Here is a 15,606-nt window from a genome sequence, read left to right as displayed (position 1 = left end):
AAGTGTTACCAATAAGGACACACGCCTGAATATTACCTCTCTGCTTTAAAATGTAACTGGAACGTGACCAAGTTATTTCATATGGGCTTCCTATTGCCAGGCCGTCTTCCAACTCACGCCTGTATACGAGATGTTGTGTCATCATGTCAGCGCAACATCCAAGATGAAGCACAAACAGTCTGTGTTGTGGTTAAGGCCTGAACACCGGCCAGTAACAGATGGTGCCGTCATGGAACCAGCAACAGGAAGGGAGCTTTTATCCTTCTCTACGCCATCTTTCCCCAAAAAGAACAGAAAAGAAGACCAGACAGGCAACTGCTCATATGTGCGTCACTCAACCTCCACCCGGTATGCATCCGGCGCTGCAACGACGCAGGTAGACATGTTCCTGTTTTAACCTCAAAGGGGATCAATATGCAGAGAACGCTCCTTTATTTAGTGACCTCTAAAAGCCGTAACACCACACCGAGTGAGCGCTTCACTGTAACGCTGGCTCAATTGTTGACGCCGCGATAGATAATTGTGGTACCTACGGATACTTACGGGCTGTTAGGTCCATCCTCATAATCTATGCTGTAGTAGTCAAGCTCAAAATAGCCTCGATTACCTGCCGGTAGACGTGTGCCAAATAAACTGCTGTAGCGAGCGAGGTGAGTTTTGGTGCTACTAAAATACATTCACTTAGTATGTCACGTAGTGTCATTATAATCAGCAATAAAAAAAATTAAAAAGCCATCTGTTGTGCTACGAGTCCAGGAAAGAGAAGTACGTAGGCTAAATAAATCACATGCTGTATTGCTTCTTTTGGGCGTAAAGAAACCAGAGCATGTTCTGTGTGTGAGTGGGACGAAATGGCCCGTGTGCTGTTCATGAGTGGGATAATTTGCACTGTGCATCATGTACACACAGTGTGTGAGTGGGATAATACTGTAGTATATATATACACATCAGTGAGATAAACATTAAGGCCTCCCTTCACTCGTTTGTCATCCAGCCTCCGTTCACCTTGAAGAGAGCGGCAAGGAAGAAGACGGGGAGACGGAGAGTTTATCGTCATGGGCTGTCGACCCTCCGCTGGGCTGCTCTTAAATGTAGGCTGGGACTCTACCTGACGCTCTGGCTTTCATCCTGCAGCTCTGTCTCGTGCACTCTCACTCATTTCTACTGTGCTCCTTTAACTCAATCTGTTTGGCAGTGGGCACAAAGCATTATCTCTCTTAATTGCAACAGCCAGCTAAGACAACACACACATGCAGATACACACACACACACACACACACACACACACCTTTGATTGAGGCAGGATGAGCGAGTGAGTAAGATGAAAGTAGAATGAAAGAAATATGCAGGATGAATTATATTTATAACTCAGAATTAGAGCCGGGTATTGTGGGAAAATGTTTCCACACTAGAGTTTCAGCACCAACAAACACGCCGCTTTGTATTCTATTTAATAAATAGGAGTCTGATACTATGTCACATACTCGTAAGCAGGTAACTTCATTTACACAAGACAGACACTTTTGTGAGGCGCACACACACACATACGGACCGCTCTTACAAACACTCCCCTTAAAACACACATGTTCACCCCCGTAAACACGTCCGCTCAGAGAGAGGGGAGGCTTTATCCTCGATCGTATGCAGAATACACTGATGTTCATTCCCCGCACAGCCGGGGCAACGGGGACGACTCAGACTAATCCCCCTGTGATCAGATGAGATGAAGGCTGCTAGAATGAAGCGCCGCGGGAGGCACTAAAGGGTCTGTACGGATTGTACATCAGGGAGAGGAGAGGAGAGGATGAGGAGAGGAGAGGAGAGGAGAGGAGAGGAGAGGAGAGGAGAGGAGGAGAGGATGAGAGGTAGAACCGACTGTAGTAAAACTGGGGGAAACAGTAACAAGGAAAAGGTTAGTGAGGAGAGGCCAAGATGGAGAGGTGACGTTAGGGGCAGAAAATTAAGGAAAGAGAGAAGGAGGTGAAGAGGAAGGGGGACTGTGCCGAGCAGACAGCACTGCCCGCTGTTGGCGCTCCGCTGCACAAGCGCTCCCTGGACACTGACAATAATACCTTCACTTCATAATGCTATCTCTGGCACACAGGCTGCCGGTCCAAGCGTGCGCACACACAGCTTCAAGTGTGTGTGTGTGTGTGTGTGAAAGAGTGAGCCATAATCTAAAGCAGACTAAATCCTTGTGCACATGTGCAGCACTACAATAAAGCTCAACAAGGTCATAAATAAATGAATAAACACACACACACACACACACACACACACACACACACACACACACTGCATTAACAGGTACGCGTACAAAGACATCAAACACACAGGCAAAAGGCACGCGCGGCGTATTGCTGGAGCTAAATGGAGACAGGGAGACAACTGCGAGACAGCACGAGAGCTGGCGGAGGACCACGGAAACACGGCGGAAACAACACACAGCCTCCTCCGACTGAACCGCCACACGCCAACAACAGCAGGGGCACCACACCGGTCACAAAGACTGCACGGAGACAGATGGTTGCCGTTTACCTTTTGGTGCGTCGGAACATGTTGCTAGCAGCAGAGGCTGTGTTGGCAGATGATCATGAGTGCAGCTGAGCCTCGCAAGCAGGAATACACGTGCACGTGCACACACACACACACACACACACACACACACACACACAACCACAGAGGCAGTCAAGAGACAGCGGTTACGCTCCACGTCGGCGTGTCAGCCTCCTCTGGCCAGTTGAACACACGCTCACACACTGACCGCCGAGACGGGTATGCGTGCAAGAGTGTATGTGAGAGAGAGAGAGAGAGAGAGAGAAAATGATTAGAAAGATTTAGAAATGTCAGCCATGTCACAGACTGAGAAAACAAGAGGATTAAAGATGGAGAAAGAAAGAAAGAGAGAGGAGGGAAGAGCAAGAGGTGGAGAGAGGGGACAGGCTGGCGAGCATCCCCCTCAGACGGAGAGAGGAGTGTGGGGCTGCTCTCAAGGGTATCGTGCCAAGTCAGGAAGTGTGGAGCGACAGAGCGAGAGGGGGAGGGTGGCAGTGAGAGAGAGAGAGAGAGAGAGAGATAGAGAGGGAGAGGGGAGGAGGGTCAGTACAGGTATATGCACAGTATGCATGAGAGAGAGAGAGAGAGAGAGAGAGAGAGAGAGAATGCAAGAACGTGCGAGTGAAAGCCAATCAGATGTGGAGAGACAATCTGATGACTAATGTGAATGACAAGGGGGGGGAGGCGCTTTCACATGTGATTGTGTGTGTTTTTAGTGTATGTTACCGCTGGCACTGACATCATAAAAAAAAAAAGGTAATTAAGTGATGATGATGTTCTATAACTTATATATATCTATACATCTATATTATATAACAAATCCCCCGTAAAGACCAGAGCCAACAATGAATTCATCTAACCAACAAAGTCAGATATAGTTTATTCCTCTTTGTACAAAAGCTATTAAAGGATAAGGCGGGCAAAAAAAATCTATGTTTTTGAAATACCAAAACCAACAATGCATTCGTCTCTCATTGCTCTCCGACTTCCCCAAGCTGCATGTAGCTTTACGCACACACTTTGTTTTTTTAATTTTTTTGTGCGATTCCTTCTCACATCATTACTTATTTTGAACTATTGATTTTGTCATAAATACGTAGAACACGAGTACTACGCTGTGAAAAGGCGACAACATTGAGGTCGATCGCAAATAAAGGCATCGACCAATCACGTTGTGCGAAACTGACCCATCCAAAACGTAGACTGTGGAGGCAGCATGACGCCCTCTGTGTTCAAAGGCCCTTTGCTCCTACTGAAGATGGATATCTTCCAAAGGAGAAATTGTTTCCCTAAAGAGCTAGGCATTTTATTTTTGAGCACATTTCACTCAAACTTAAGTAAGTAATAATACTAACATTTTGACACTCAAACATGCGTATGGATTTGAATTCATAAGGAAACCCCCTGGGAAGCTACAGAATGCAAAAAAAATAAATAAAGTATGAATAAATAACGTACCCGCTCTTTAAAAAAAAGCATTAATAAACCACACTGTTACACTGCGTGACATCTTCCTTCCTTTTGCTGTAAATATTCACAAGATCCAGAAATGTGTATTAATCCGCAGCTGAAATTAGATCCCAAAACGTGCACTATTTAGTGCTTCAAGTCCTTCATTCAAGTGATGTTTGCTAAAAAAAAAACTACAGCGCCAAGCTACTTTTAGAAATTACTCTTCTTTTTTTTAAGATTTACATCTTCAGCAGGAATAAGTACAGAATGACGTCAGCATCCTTTTAAAATGCACTTAGAGACACAGACACAGTTTTTTCTTTTTTTTCTTCTGAAAATACCATATTGGATGAGCTCTGGCATCGTCTATTTGCCCTAGATATCACAGAAGCTGCTCTGCAATGCCCAGCCAAGAGATATGTCATTTCTGTGTGTGTGTGTGTCTGTGTGTCTCAAATCCACCAAATGTTAAAGCTGACGTGGGGTGACAGTTGCACAGTAGTGCTGAGGGGAGTAATTCAATAATGGATGCCGTCTCTAATGTGGGAGTCTGGCTGGATAAAATATACATGGGCGAGGAAGGACGGGGAGGAGGAGGAGGAGGAAGAGGGTGATGATATCACTGAAACACAGTGGGGGGTCGCAGACAGGGATGGGCAGCATGATATCATATGGAAGACATGGTGGGTTTGTTTTTGAGTGTAATGTGGAAGTCCTTTTTTAAATATTTTTCCTCCGTCTCTTCTGCATATTTAACCTCTCAGTGATTTCAGTCTCCGGTCGCCTGTTTATCCTTCAGCTCACTTTATTCTCACTCTGCAATAAACGCCCCGTCAATATGGCCGTAGTCTAATACTCCAGCTCCACCCACAGGAGGATTTGTGGAAGAAAAAAAACAAAGAAGGGAGGGTGGAGGGGTTACCTACTGAGAGAGCTGACCGTGAGCCTCCAGCTCCGTTGTCTCCTTCATGTCACGCCGTGACATTTGCCACACGGAGGTCAGAGGTCAGGGACAAAACACACCTCGTGACAGCAGTCAGGGACACACATGCACACCAGTTCACTGACACAAACACACACACACACACAGAAGTGTGTGGCCAAACAGAGTGAGGCGGTAAATTGTAATTGCACCTGGGTGCAGAAAGACATTAAATACCCCGGGCATGTGTAAGCTAGCATCACCAGGCTATTGCTGCCAGACAGTAACTCTGCAGAGTAAAATGCATACAGAATATTAAATAGACCATTACACACACAACTAGAAAATTAATGAAAGTGCAGGTCAATACGGGGAATTAAATCCATGCTTCACATTCACAACTTCCTGCTCCCTCGGTGCAACAGCATCAGTTTACATCATAAACAGATTCACATTCTGCTCGCACAGAACAAAAGCGGCCAAGTCGAAAGTGTAAAAGAAAAGTACGACTGCAATTTCAGAGGCATCTTCAGGATTCCAACACTCGAAATGATGATGGCAGAGTGTATTTTGTGGAAAATTGCACCCTCCCTCCATCTTCAAAAGGCATTTTCACCGCACAGCCTTTGGATGACACTTTACCAAATGCTGCCTGACTTGTGAAGTGTTTTTTAGCAGCAGCCAGCTACAGCTTTCCAAATCAAATCCAAGATCACCTCTACCTCGCTAGAAGAGAGGATTTCATCAAGACGTGAACATGAATTAATATGTAGCAAACAAAACGCTGCCAGAGACAAACACTTCCAAACTAATGTCCCTTCAGTCATATTTCTTTAGAGTAAAACACGATGTGCCGGTGAAAGAAAGAGCAGTGAGTTCCATTTCAGCACCATGGACAGAGGCTCACACGCTCGTACACTACAACGACAGCATCAGTTGCATTCAAAGACAGTTTTTTCAACGCCTGTAACCACAAATTGTGATACTTTGTTCAGTTTTGTCAAACCTCTCGAGATGGTTCAATCCCACTCTTTCCTAAACGGCACAGAAAGCGACTCCAGAGGTTTCTAATTGAGTCGCTAAATGTAATCCATCGTGGGGGTCGAGATGAGCAACGGGAGGGTCCCTCCTCAAACGCTCTGCTCCTAATTGCCATTGTTTCACGCACAAAATAACTCTTTCAAACAATGTGCTACAACTTGAGCCCTTTTATTGCAGCCTACATTTGTTTAAAAGTGTGCTAAAAGTATGCTCATTTAACTATTAGCAGTTCATGTTTGCAATGCCTCCATGAATGTTCAGATCACCCGATTACTTTGACGCTGAATTAAAAAAAGCTAAAGACGTGACGTTTCTCAGGCATGTTTGATGCAAAGCCAACGAGCAACAACAGCTCCAATGGTGGTAGAAACAGTGACAAAAGAAAATGCTCTACTCTTCTCTAATGATGTTCAGGGAGATTCATTACATGACCAAAAATGCATTGTGCTCATATTGGCCCCAAAGAGATTCACGTTTTAAAACAATTTTAATGGTAGCAATAGGTGACCAAATCTGAGTCGGACAAATCAAACCAAACTTTGTGTCACTGTCTCTTTGCTGTAGCTCATCAAGCAAACACTGTGGATGGAAGTGAAAAGAGGGAATTTGGTACTGAAAAGACAACTAACTCTGCTGAAGCTTCAAATCGGCTGCAGCTAAACTCTGGAAGACGTTTCCCTCGCAGCACAATTGAATTTAGTCCCGCGTAGCCGACATTGAAATCCCCCCCGAGAAGGGATGTCTTTAGACAAGAGGAACAGGAGCTAGAATCGTTGCGTTAGGGTACATTTTGATAAAAATTACGTAAAACAACCAACGAGATGTCCCTTCATTCACTTCCTGCCCTCAGCATCACGCTACTGCTCTCTTCTCCCTTCCCATCCTCCCCGCGGGGTGCTGAGTTCACAACGCGGCTCTCCTGCTGCTGATCCTCCGTCGCTCACAGCCCCACCGGTGCAACAGATTGGGCCGACGGGAGCGACAGAGCTCACGCAGAATACCATCGTGTCACCGCGACTTCCTGTGACGGTATTGCTTCTCGGCTCAGAAAATACGGGGTCACGCAATGTGGAAAAAGCAGTAATACATTGCCAAATTGTCTAATATGTACATTTAAATCCCATTAAATGTTGATTTTGTTGATCACACGTCCACACTCGGAAAAACAACTCTACGAGTTCCACGAAATGTCTGTAAAACACGTCAGTCTGCCCAGAGGCACGCGCACACAGAGGGAGAAACATGCGTTAACTCACCTGCTGCTTTTTCGCGGCAGAGGCAAATCCTTCTGGTGAGAAAGAGAAAAGCAGGAGAGAAGAAGGAAAGAGGGGGAGAAGGTAAATTAGCCTGATGAGTTTAAACACAGCATGCAATCACCGTTCACAGGACTGTGGATAAGATGATAATAAACTGGTAAGTGTGGCGATGAAACATGAATTAGCATATTCATAAATAAATCCAATTCATCTAATTATAATGATACGTTGCGTACAATTCTTTATAATGACTTAACTTTTTGTCTGATGTGTTTCATTTTGAAAGTGTTTCTTTTTTTTGTATTACCTCCTCATATGTTGTTGCTTTAATCTTACCCATAAAGCACTTTTTTTTTAGCAGATAGACAGGAGGCCGCATACAAATCCAATTCCTTCAAGGTCAGACCTTGGACGGATGCACGTCAGCTTGTACTCAGCACATTACTCTTCATATTTTTCCAAACGTTGGATATTTGAGATGAAACCCAGTTTATTTATTCAACAAAGTGGTCTTGGTATTTTGCCGAGTACAAATTCACCTTCGTTAGTAGGAAAACTAGGAAAAGAGCCACTCGGAGCCAACTAAAAACCACGCGCCACTAAGTTAATCAGCATAAGCATGTAATGCTGGCGTCCACATGCAGAAAATAGTGCAGGTAAATCTTAATAAAAACAGTTCATATAGCGGTGTGCTGGGATTGGTCGACAGCCGGTTTTGTGATTTCTCCGTTATTGTCCTGTGCGCGTGGAACGAAGCTTTGAAAGCCGATCCCTTCTAAGTGCTCGGAGACTCCAGGAACCACCAGGTTGAGTGGAGCCGGCGTCGATTTAAAACATGTTGCTGCTATATTTACGACGTTGGGACACAACAGCGAGGACTCTGACGTGATTAGGATCTGCTGGGAGGAATCCGTGCGGCGCTTGTTGCCCATCTATTCCCAATTTGATTCCGTTTAACACTCGGTTGAGGCGAGATCGGGTTACCGACAGTTTCTATTGTCAAGCCTCTGTGCCGCGCTGCTTATCAAGCTATTTTCTACAGGCCAGTGGCTCCACTAAAAAGATATTATCAGGCTTAATGACACAGAGACGTGTCGGTGAAATGAAAGGAACAATCCACACCGGGGGTCAAACAGAAAAACAAGAAATAAGCACAAACGTGAGAGGAAATATAAGAGGCTGTAATTGGTTTTCCAGAGAGGAATTTCCTCCTGTCAAATGTCTCTCTCTCTCTCTCTCAGTCCTGCTCTTTGTGTTTGTATAAGTACACAAGCATTACGAAACCCAAACAAAGCCGAGCTGATGAAACATGACTCGACAGCTGGAGCTCTCGTCTCCAAACAGTCTCAAAACAAGCTTACCGCCCATTCGCTCTCCAGCACTGTGAGGCCTCGGTACACGTCAGTGTCTACGACTATACGAGGAGCCAACGGGCAGAAGAAAAAAGGCTGCAAAGACACACTGCAACGAGTCAGAACCGGCTCTCCACAGGCACAGAGAAGACATCACGATCGTAATTACCCCTATTGGGGATTGAACAAGTGCAGTGTGCAAGGAGTGTAGCATGTAGTGCAGTAATCACGTGAATAAATAACAAGAAACTCAGTTCGACATTGTCAGAAATATTCTCATCTGCTTTATTGTGGCGAGAGGGAAATGAAAAGATGGATGCCACTCTCTGTGTGTGAAGTATGGAGCTAAAGCCAGGAGCAGATTAGCTTAGTATGAAGACAGCTAGGCTGGCTCACAACATACTCAACATGTATCTCGTTTGTTTGAGCTCTACACAAACAGAAACCTTTCAGAGGGCTGTTATACCGTTTCTTATTACCTAACTGGCCCGAAAGCTACAAACGTCTGTGTTTACATTTCTCTGTTCGATTAACCCGACAAGATATGACGTGTTGATTAGTGAGCTTTAGGCTAGCTGCCCTCCACCCCCTTCAGTCTTTATGCTAAGCTAAGCTAACCGGCTGCCGTCAGTAGCTTCACATTCAATGTAAAGACATGAGAGTGGGATCGATCTTCTCAGTTCAGAGGAGACTAATCCCTTTGTTTCTTTTTCTCAATGGGAGTGACATCACCCATCATAGTGAGCTCTTTCTGGGACATCTAATGAATTACATCATCAGGAGGAAGTGAGCTCGACCAGAGTTACTCAGAGAGAGAGCTCCGCAGGAGTCTTATACGCGCGTGTGTGTGTGCGTGTGTATGTGTATGTGTGTGTGTGTGTGTGTGTGTGTGTGTGTTTGCGTGTGTGTGTGGTGATAGGGCTGGCCAATGGATAAAACCCCAACACCTGCTCCCTCTCACCGTCTCTGTCCGACAGATGGCAGCGTGTTGTTGCCATGTTACTGGTTACTCCAGCATTTCTTTGAACAATATGCTCCATACCGAGTGACCATGACAACCTCAGAAAGTCATCAATGTAAATCACACTTTGCTTCAGGAGAATCGGAAAAACCGAACCTTGAGCTGCTGGTTACAACAGTTAGGACGTTTTCAGAGAGTATGAAGTAACGAGAGCAGTTCAAAGATGACATTATTATTATGTATTACACAGGCAACCCTTAATAATCCAAATAAATAATCTTAAAAAAGGTATTAAAGTATTTTATAAGACTGACTGCGAGGTGACACAGCTGCTCATTTCTAGTTATTTGTTATTTTTTGACAGCGTGTTGTCAATATCATGTCAGACAATCATCGACGTCTGTTCATCAACCCGTGAGCACATGAAGCAAACTGATGTTTTATTCATCAAGTCGTACGGTTTTCAGTGTGGGTGAGTGCAGCTCCAATCCAAAACAAACCGCGTGATCGCATTTATAGTTCATCTGAATCACGTTTATTCATATTTCCTCGAATCTATTCGCACATTTTGTGTGAAGGAGAAATTCCCCTTGTTGTCCATTTTAGAAAATCCTCCATAAGTGAGAAGTGAAGCTGGCAGTAAATGCAGAATTATAAAGTGTGAGAAAAGCCCATTATTTCCCTTAGGGGATCAAATAAGTACTTATCTATCTATCATTGTAGATATTATTGGTCACAGGCCGGGATGATCATTATATGTGATTGTTCGCCATTAAAAAAACATTTCCTGTCTCAACGATTACAAAAGAATGTCACGACGTGTCCTATTGTGTCGTCCTCACACACATACACACACACACACACACACACACACACACACACACACACATATAAAACCCCACGGCCATGACTACACACTGCATCAATATCCCCCTGTGGGAAAATAGGTGGAAACAGTAGTTGGGGGTGATTACCAGCTAGCACACACACACACACACACACACACACACACACACACACACACACACACACACACCAAAAAGGTCACTTATACTGGAATGGGGGTTTTGGTGCTTCTTAGTACTTTTAATGAACCATATACAACATCCATGCTTCTATTGACTGCAGATTAGTCACATTCTTATTTGACCGCTGTAATTTATTGTGAAAGGGCACGTTCAAAAGTGGGTGTCACACAGGTTTCTGTTTTCCCCATCTCTTTTTAAGGGGTGGGGGTGGGAGTACCCAAAGAGAAACCGAAAGCCAACTGGAAAGCAAAGAAAAGAAAATGTTAATATGCTGCTGCTGCTGCTCTGGGCAGAGTCACACGGCTTCTGTTTTGTTTCTGCTGCCAAGACTGACAGCAGATTGCGAGGCAAATGTCACACTGTGTATTAGTTTTGCTTAAAAGCTTTGAGATGGCTCGTCGGTACGCCGAGGTCTGAAATACGGTAGCATTGAACGACTCTCAACCTATATTTACTTTCTTGACCACGCAGGATCTAGTTCAAAACTGTAATAAGTGCTTTTCTTTCATTCATCTTTGTCTGTTTGGTGGACTAAGTTGGGCTCAAGCTTTTGTGCTTCATCGGCGTCTGGCACGATGATTCAAGCCCAGTGATAAAGTAGCTCGGCTATTTGAAGCCGTTCCCAAATCTATTCCGGCCCAGATCTGTTGCTTTGATGTACACTTTGCTCTCTCGGCACTAAACCTCGCCTTCCTGAATAATACTGACATCAGAAGGACGTGGCGAGGCGGAACAAAGCGGTGGGCACGCCGCTGAGTGACACGACTTGGCACGGAGAGCTGGATCTTCTGCAGTGATCACACCCTTATCCCTTGTGCTTAGCATATTGGAAAGGGGCACACTGCCCGGAAAACAATATTTTGGACAAATTATACTTGTGTGTGCGTGTGTGTGTTTGTGTTTTGTGTGAGTGTGTGTGTGTGTGTGTTTGGTGCAATCCGGACTCCTACAACAGAGAGGGGTGAGACATGTCGTATGACTGGTGCTGGTGTGTTTGTGAGCATATGGGTTCAGTGTGGTTACGCTGAGTTAAGTCACTTTGGTCAGAAACATCTGCTAAATTAAAGTACTGTCTGTCCGAATGGGCGAGGGAAAGTGGGTTAGGGAGGTGAGAAAGGTACAGAAAGACGGGTGGCTGAAGGAGGTGATGAGGGAGAACTGAGTGGTGAATAAATAACAGAAGTGTGTGGAGCATTGTGGAAGACAGGGAGACGGACAGAGGAGAGGAGGACTTTGTGGCTCGAGGGTGAAGGCGCGATGGATCCATCAGGACACAAGTGGCTGCTAGTGGCCATTAGAGAGGCCGAGTCCTCCCAAGGAGAACGGCAGCATCGGTTGTTTCAGCAAGTGCCCCCCCCCCCCTGAATAAAAAAAAAACATGTTAACGGTCAAGTGACAAAGCCCCCTGGAGGCCGACGCAGCTATGACAGGAGGATGTCAGTCGACGTTGGTATAGTGACAGTCAGCCAAGAAAATAAAAGACACGTTTGGTGTCTCCTCTACATTGATTGTCCACTGACAAGTTTCCTTTCCAATGTCCCTCTTAGTACATCATTTCACAATTCTCTAATAACTACAGTTAAAAGGATACTTTTATTGATCAGTACAGTATCAATTTGTTTTACGTACTTTTTCATACTATTACTTATAAGTTAGATATGACCTCAATCATTTTTATCCAGGCAGAGTTGTGAGAAGACAACTGGGTCAGGTTTCTTGTTGTTGTTTCTTGTTGTTCTTGAAAAATGTGATTGTATTCAACCCTGATACTAATAGGTTTCAATATTGAGCAAACCTCAGCTCTACCTCAGTTTTGCCCCTAATCATTTTCAGTGTCCACACTCATGAAGTAATCCGTATGAATCTCTCTCTCTCTCTCTCTCTCTCTCTCTCTCTCTCTCTCTCTCTCTCTCTCTCTCTCTCTCTCTCTCTCTCTCTCTCTCTCTCTCTCTCTCTCTCTCTCTCTCTCTCTCTCTCAAGTAGATCCAGGCAGTAAAGGGATCCAGATATTGTAAGAGCACTTAAGTGGGGTGTACTGAAGCCCACAGCTGCCGCCCGCCTCAGGTCTACGCTGCTGCCCCTTTCAACCCGTCCTGCTGCTGGTGGTTTGGTCTTCCTCCCTAAGGGCACGCGGGGCTGTTAGGCCACCATTAGTCCTGCTAATGGGCCCGACAACTGCGCCACATCCTCGGCATTTAGACCTCCTCTGTCTGAGATATGGATATCGACCACTTCGATGGAAATGGAGAGCAAGGGGGCGGGGAGGGGGGTCGATTTGATGCATACATATAGACATGAATGTTATGCACACACACGCACACACACACAGACGAGCACACACAAGATGCTTGGCACACACACACACACACACACACTTACAATAATAACATGCATTAACATCTGACTGAAATCAGAAGTTAGACTCACCAATGAACTTCTTGGAAGTGAATGTGTGTCGGTGTGCTACTTATGAATACATTAGCTGAATACAAAGTGTGTGCGTGTGTGTGCGTGTATGTGTGTGTATGTGTATGTCACTGTGTGCATTACACATTTATGTTCACATCCGATTGTCCGCTGTCCCGATGTTCTCAATTTCTTTGTCTAAATTTCAGCTAGTTTATTTCCGAGAACATTTTTTAATTAAAGGACGACTTCATTTTAAGATAGCACACATTCACAACACGTGTCAGCTATATTATACATAATACGTTTATAAATATCAATATTTGTGATTTGGCCGACCCCTGCACACAGGAGCTCTTCGTGGAAGCTTATTTATAGACAAGACTAAACATTTGTGTAGTTTAAAACACATTCTCCTGTCCAAACTTCTGCAATGGGAATATGTTTTGCTCTTCTTAAGTCTTTCAGTATTTCGAAATGAATGTCAGAATTTTGGATTGTTGGCTGGACAAAATAAGATGTTCCCTTATTTCTTTTACCAGGTCATAGAATAGTGACTCATTAATTCGATGTAAAATATTATCGAACGATTTACAACATTGATCGGCCACAATTTTGATAATGGAATATTATTGAACATTTAAAGTTGCTAAAGGGCAGGCTTGGTAATCTTCTTCAAAAACATTTATTTTAATATTTCTGTTGCAAGTCTCATGACATCCTGACAGCAATCAACGACTCAAAAGCCCTGACAATAGCCTGGATCGCATTTACATTCATTACGATTGGGGGAGTGGCTTTGGAGGGAGGCTCCAGGCTGGTAGAGTTGCCAACTTGGCGACATCTTTGCTATAGATTTAGCGACTTTTGGAGCTGGTGCTGCTCGCTACTTTAGTTGGAAAAGAGAGATCATTTCTCAAGTTAGCCAACCCTGCCTCTAAAGTCAAACCTCTGGAAGTAAAAATGCCACTAGGTGCTAAACAGCTAAACAAATGTTTTTCTTAGCCGTCAATGATTACAAACTGACTGTCTCTCTCCCTGCACTCCAACAACACAAGTAGAGCTGGAGGTGGAGATAGCAGATAGTCTTGTATTCCTTAGAATCGGCTTGTCCCCATCAAAGACACATTAAACACATTAGAGTCTGCTCTAGGAGCCCAGCACCTATAGGAGTGGGAACTCCCAGTCCGCCAGTGTCAACGCCAAGTTCGACAACAAGTCGACAACAAGTTCTTTCGGAATGAAAACCATCCAGTGTCGCTCGTCTACATCTTTTATAAACCACGAGCAATCATCGAGAGCGGAGCATCTCGGGCACTACGTGCAGCGGAGTGCTTTTACTGTAAATGAAGTCTGCAGGAAGCAGAGACGGACTGGCAGACAATGGGGCCCGCACGTCCACCAGAGCTCTTCCAGTGTCCGTCATAACGTACAACATGTGGGCTAAGTGACGAGCCTGCATCATGCAGATGTAAGGGAAGGATCTGCTGCACCTACTCAGACTGCTAAGAGCCGTCATAGTGACTGTAAAACACGCACTGTATTGGTGCATGCCTTTACAAGTTACTGTATTCCAAAACGTATTATTATTAATAATAATAATAATAATAATAATATGTTAAGGAAGTGTCTCCGGTCAAAGGTTTTGCCATACTGGATCATTTCAATGTGATGAAGTACCACGATTTGTCGATTTTTGGCAAAGCAGTTGACTCTTTTGAATTCTCACTTAAAATGTGAATATCATGGATAATAAATGCTGTGACAGGGGATTTCCATGTCGCCCACTCTTATCTGAAATCGTGCTGTTTTCTACAGTCTACTAAATCAACTGACTCTGTTGTTGGTATTGTTTTTAGGTCTTGTGCCTTTTCATACCACTTTTATGAATTCACTCATGGGCCTATACTTCCTTTTGGGGATTTCTTCGGAAGCATCCATAGATTACAATGTAATTAAATGAATACACTAATTGAATCAAAGAATCAAATGAACAAACGTTCCTTCGTGTCCCATATTAGTTAAATATGTTCCACAGCATCCACACAATCCATTTCGACTGGTGATAACAAAGTGGGTAAAAAATAAATAAACTTTTCACCTGCAGCCTCCGTCTCCGGATGATCCCTGAATCATCCATGGCGCGTGTCCGGGATTCACACCTGTGCGCAGGGTTCTCGTGGGCTCCCGTGGTTTCCAGGTGACCGCGTGTGTGAGAAGAAGCGCCCCTCCACTCTCGCGTGGCTTTCGGCGAGAGTCTGTTCACTATTAAACCGAAACGGCCGGCGGAGGCTCGGCAAATCTTCTCTCTCACAAAATATCAAATGTCACAATCAACGTATGCATATGAAGAAAAAAAAAGTGCCATTTCTGCTCGACCCCCCCCCCCCCCCCCCCCCCCACACACACACACACCCACACCCTCTAGCCCTCATCCCTTGCTGCCAGAGACTCTGCTGAACTTGCTGAATAAGCACAGCGGGGTCCGCGTGCACCGCATGAAGTGAAGTCCAGCAGAGAAACAGCCCGGACTGTCAACCCGACGCGTATCGCAGCCCAGACGGAGCAGTCCAATCAGTCCTTCACGCCGCCCCCCCCCCCCCCCCCTCCTCCTCCTCCTCCTCCTCCTCCT

The 15,606-nt window shown here is 44.8% G+C and overlaps 1 protein-coding gene across 1 annotated transcript in view; it reads right to left on the bottom strand.

The window, feature by feature from the left end:
• Window positions 1-15,352, bottom strand: part of LOC117735217 (microtubule-associated serine/threonine-protein kinase 1-like) — a 55,439-nt gene extending 40,087 nt beyond the window's left edge. The window contains exons 1-2 of the mRNA XM_034539721.1: window positions 15,076-15,352; window positions 7,228-7,259 (exon numbers count right to left, since the gene is read on the bottom strand). Coding sequence (XP_034395612.1) covers window positions 7,228-7,259; window positions 15,076-15,114 — 71 coding nt within the window. The 5' untranslated portion in view covers window positions 15,115-15,352. The remainder of the gene's footprint in view (window positions 1-7,227; window positions 7,260-15,075) is intronic.
• Window positions 15,353-15,606: the final 254 nt, after the last annotated feature.

Source organism: Cyclopterus lumpus, chromosome 1 (assembly GCF_009769545.1).
Source record: "Cyclopterus lumpus isolate fCycLum1 chromosome 1, fCycLum1.pri, whole genome shotgun sequence".
NCBI classification, from domain to species: Eukaryota; Metazoa; Chordata; class Actinopteri; order Perciformes; family Cyclopteridae; genus Cyclopterus; species Cyclopterus lumpus.
This window is presented reverse-complemented; position numbering and strand designations above follow the sequence as displayed.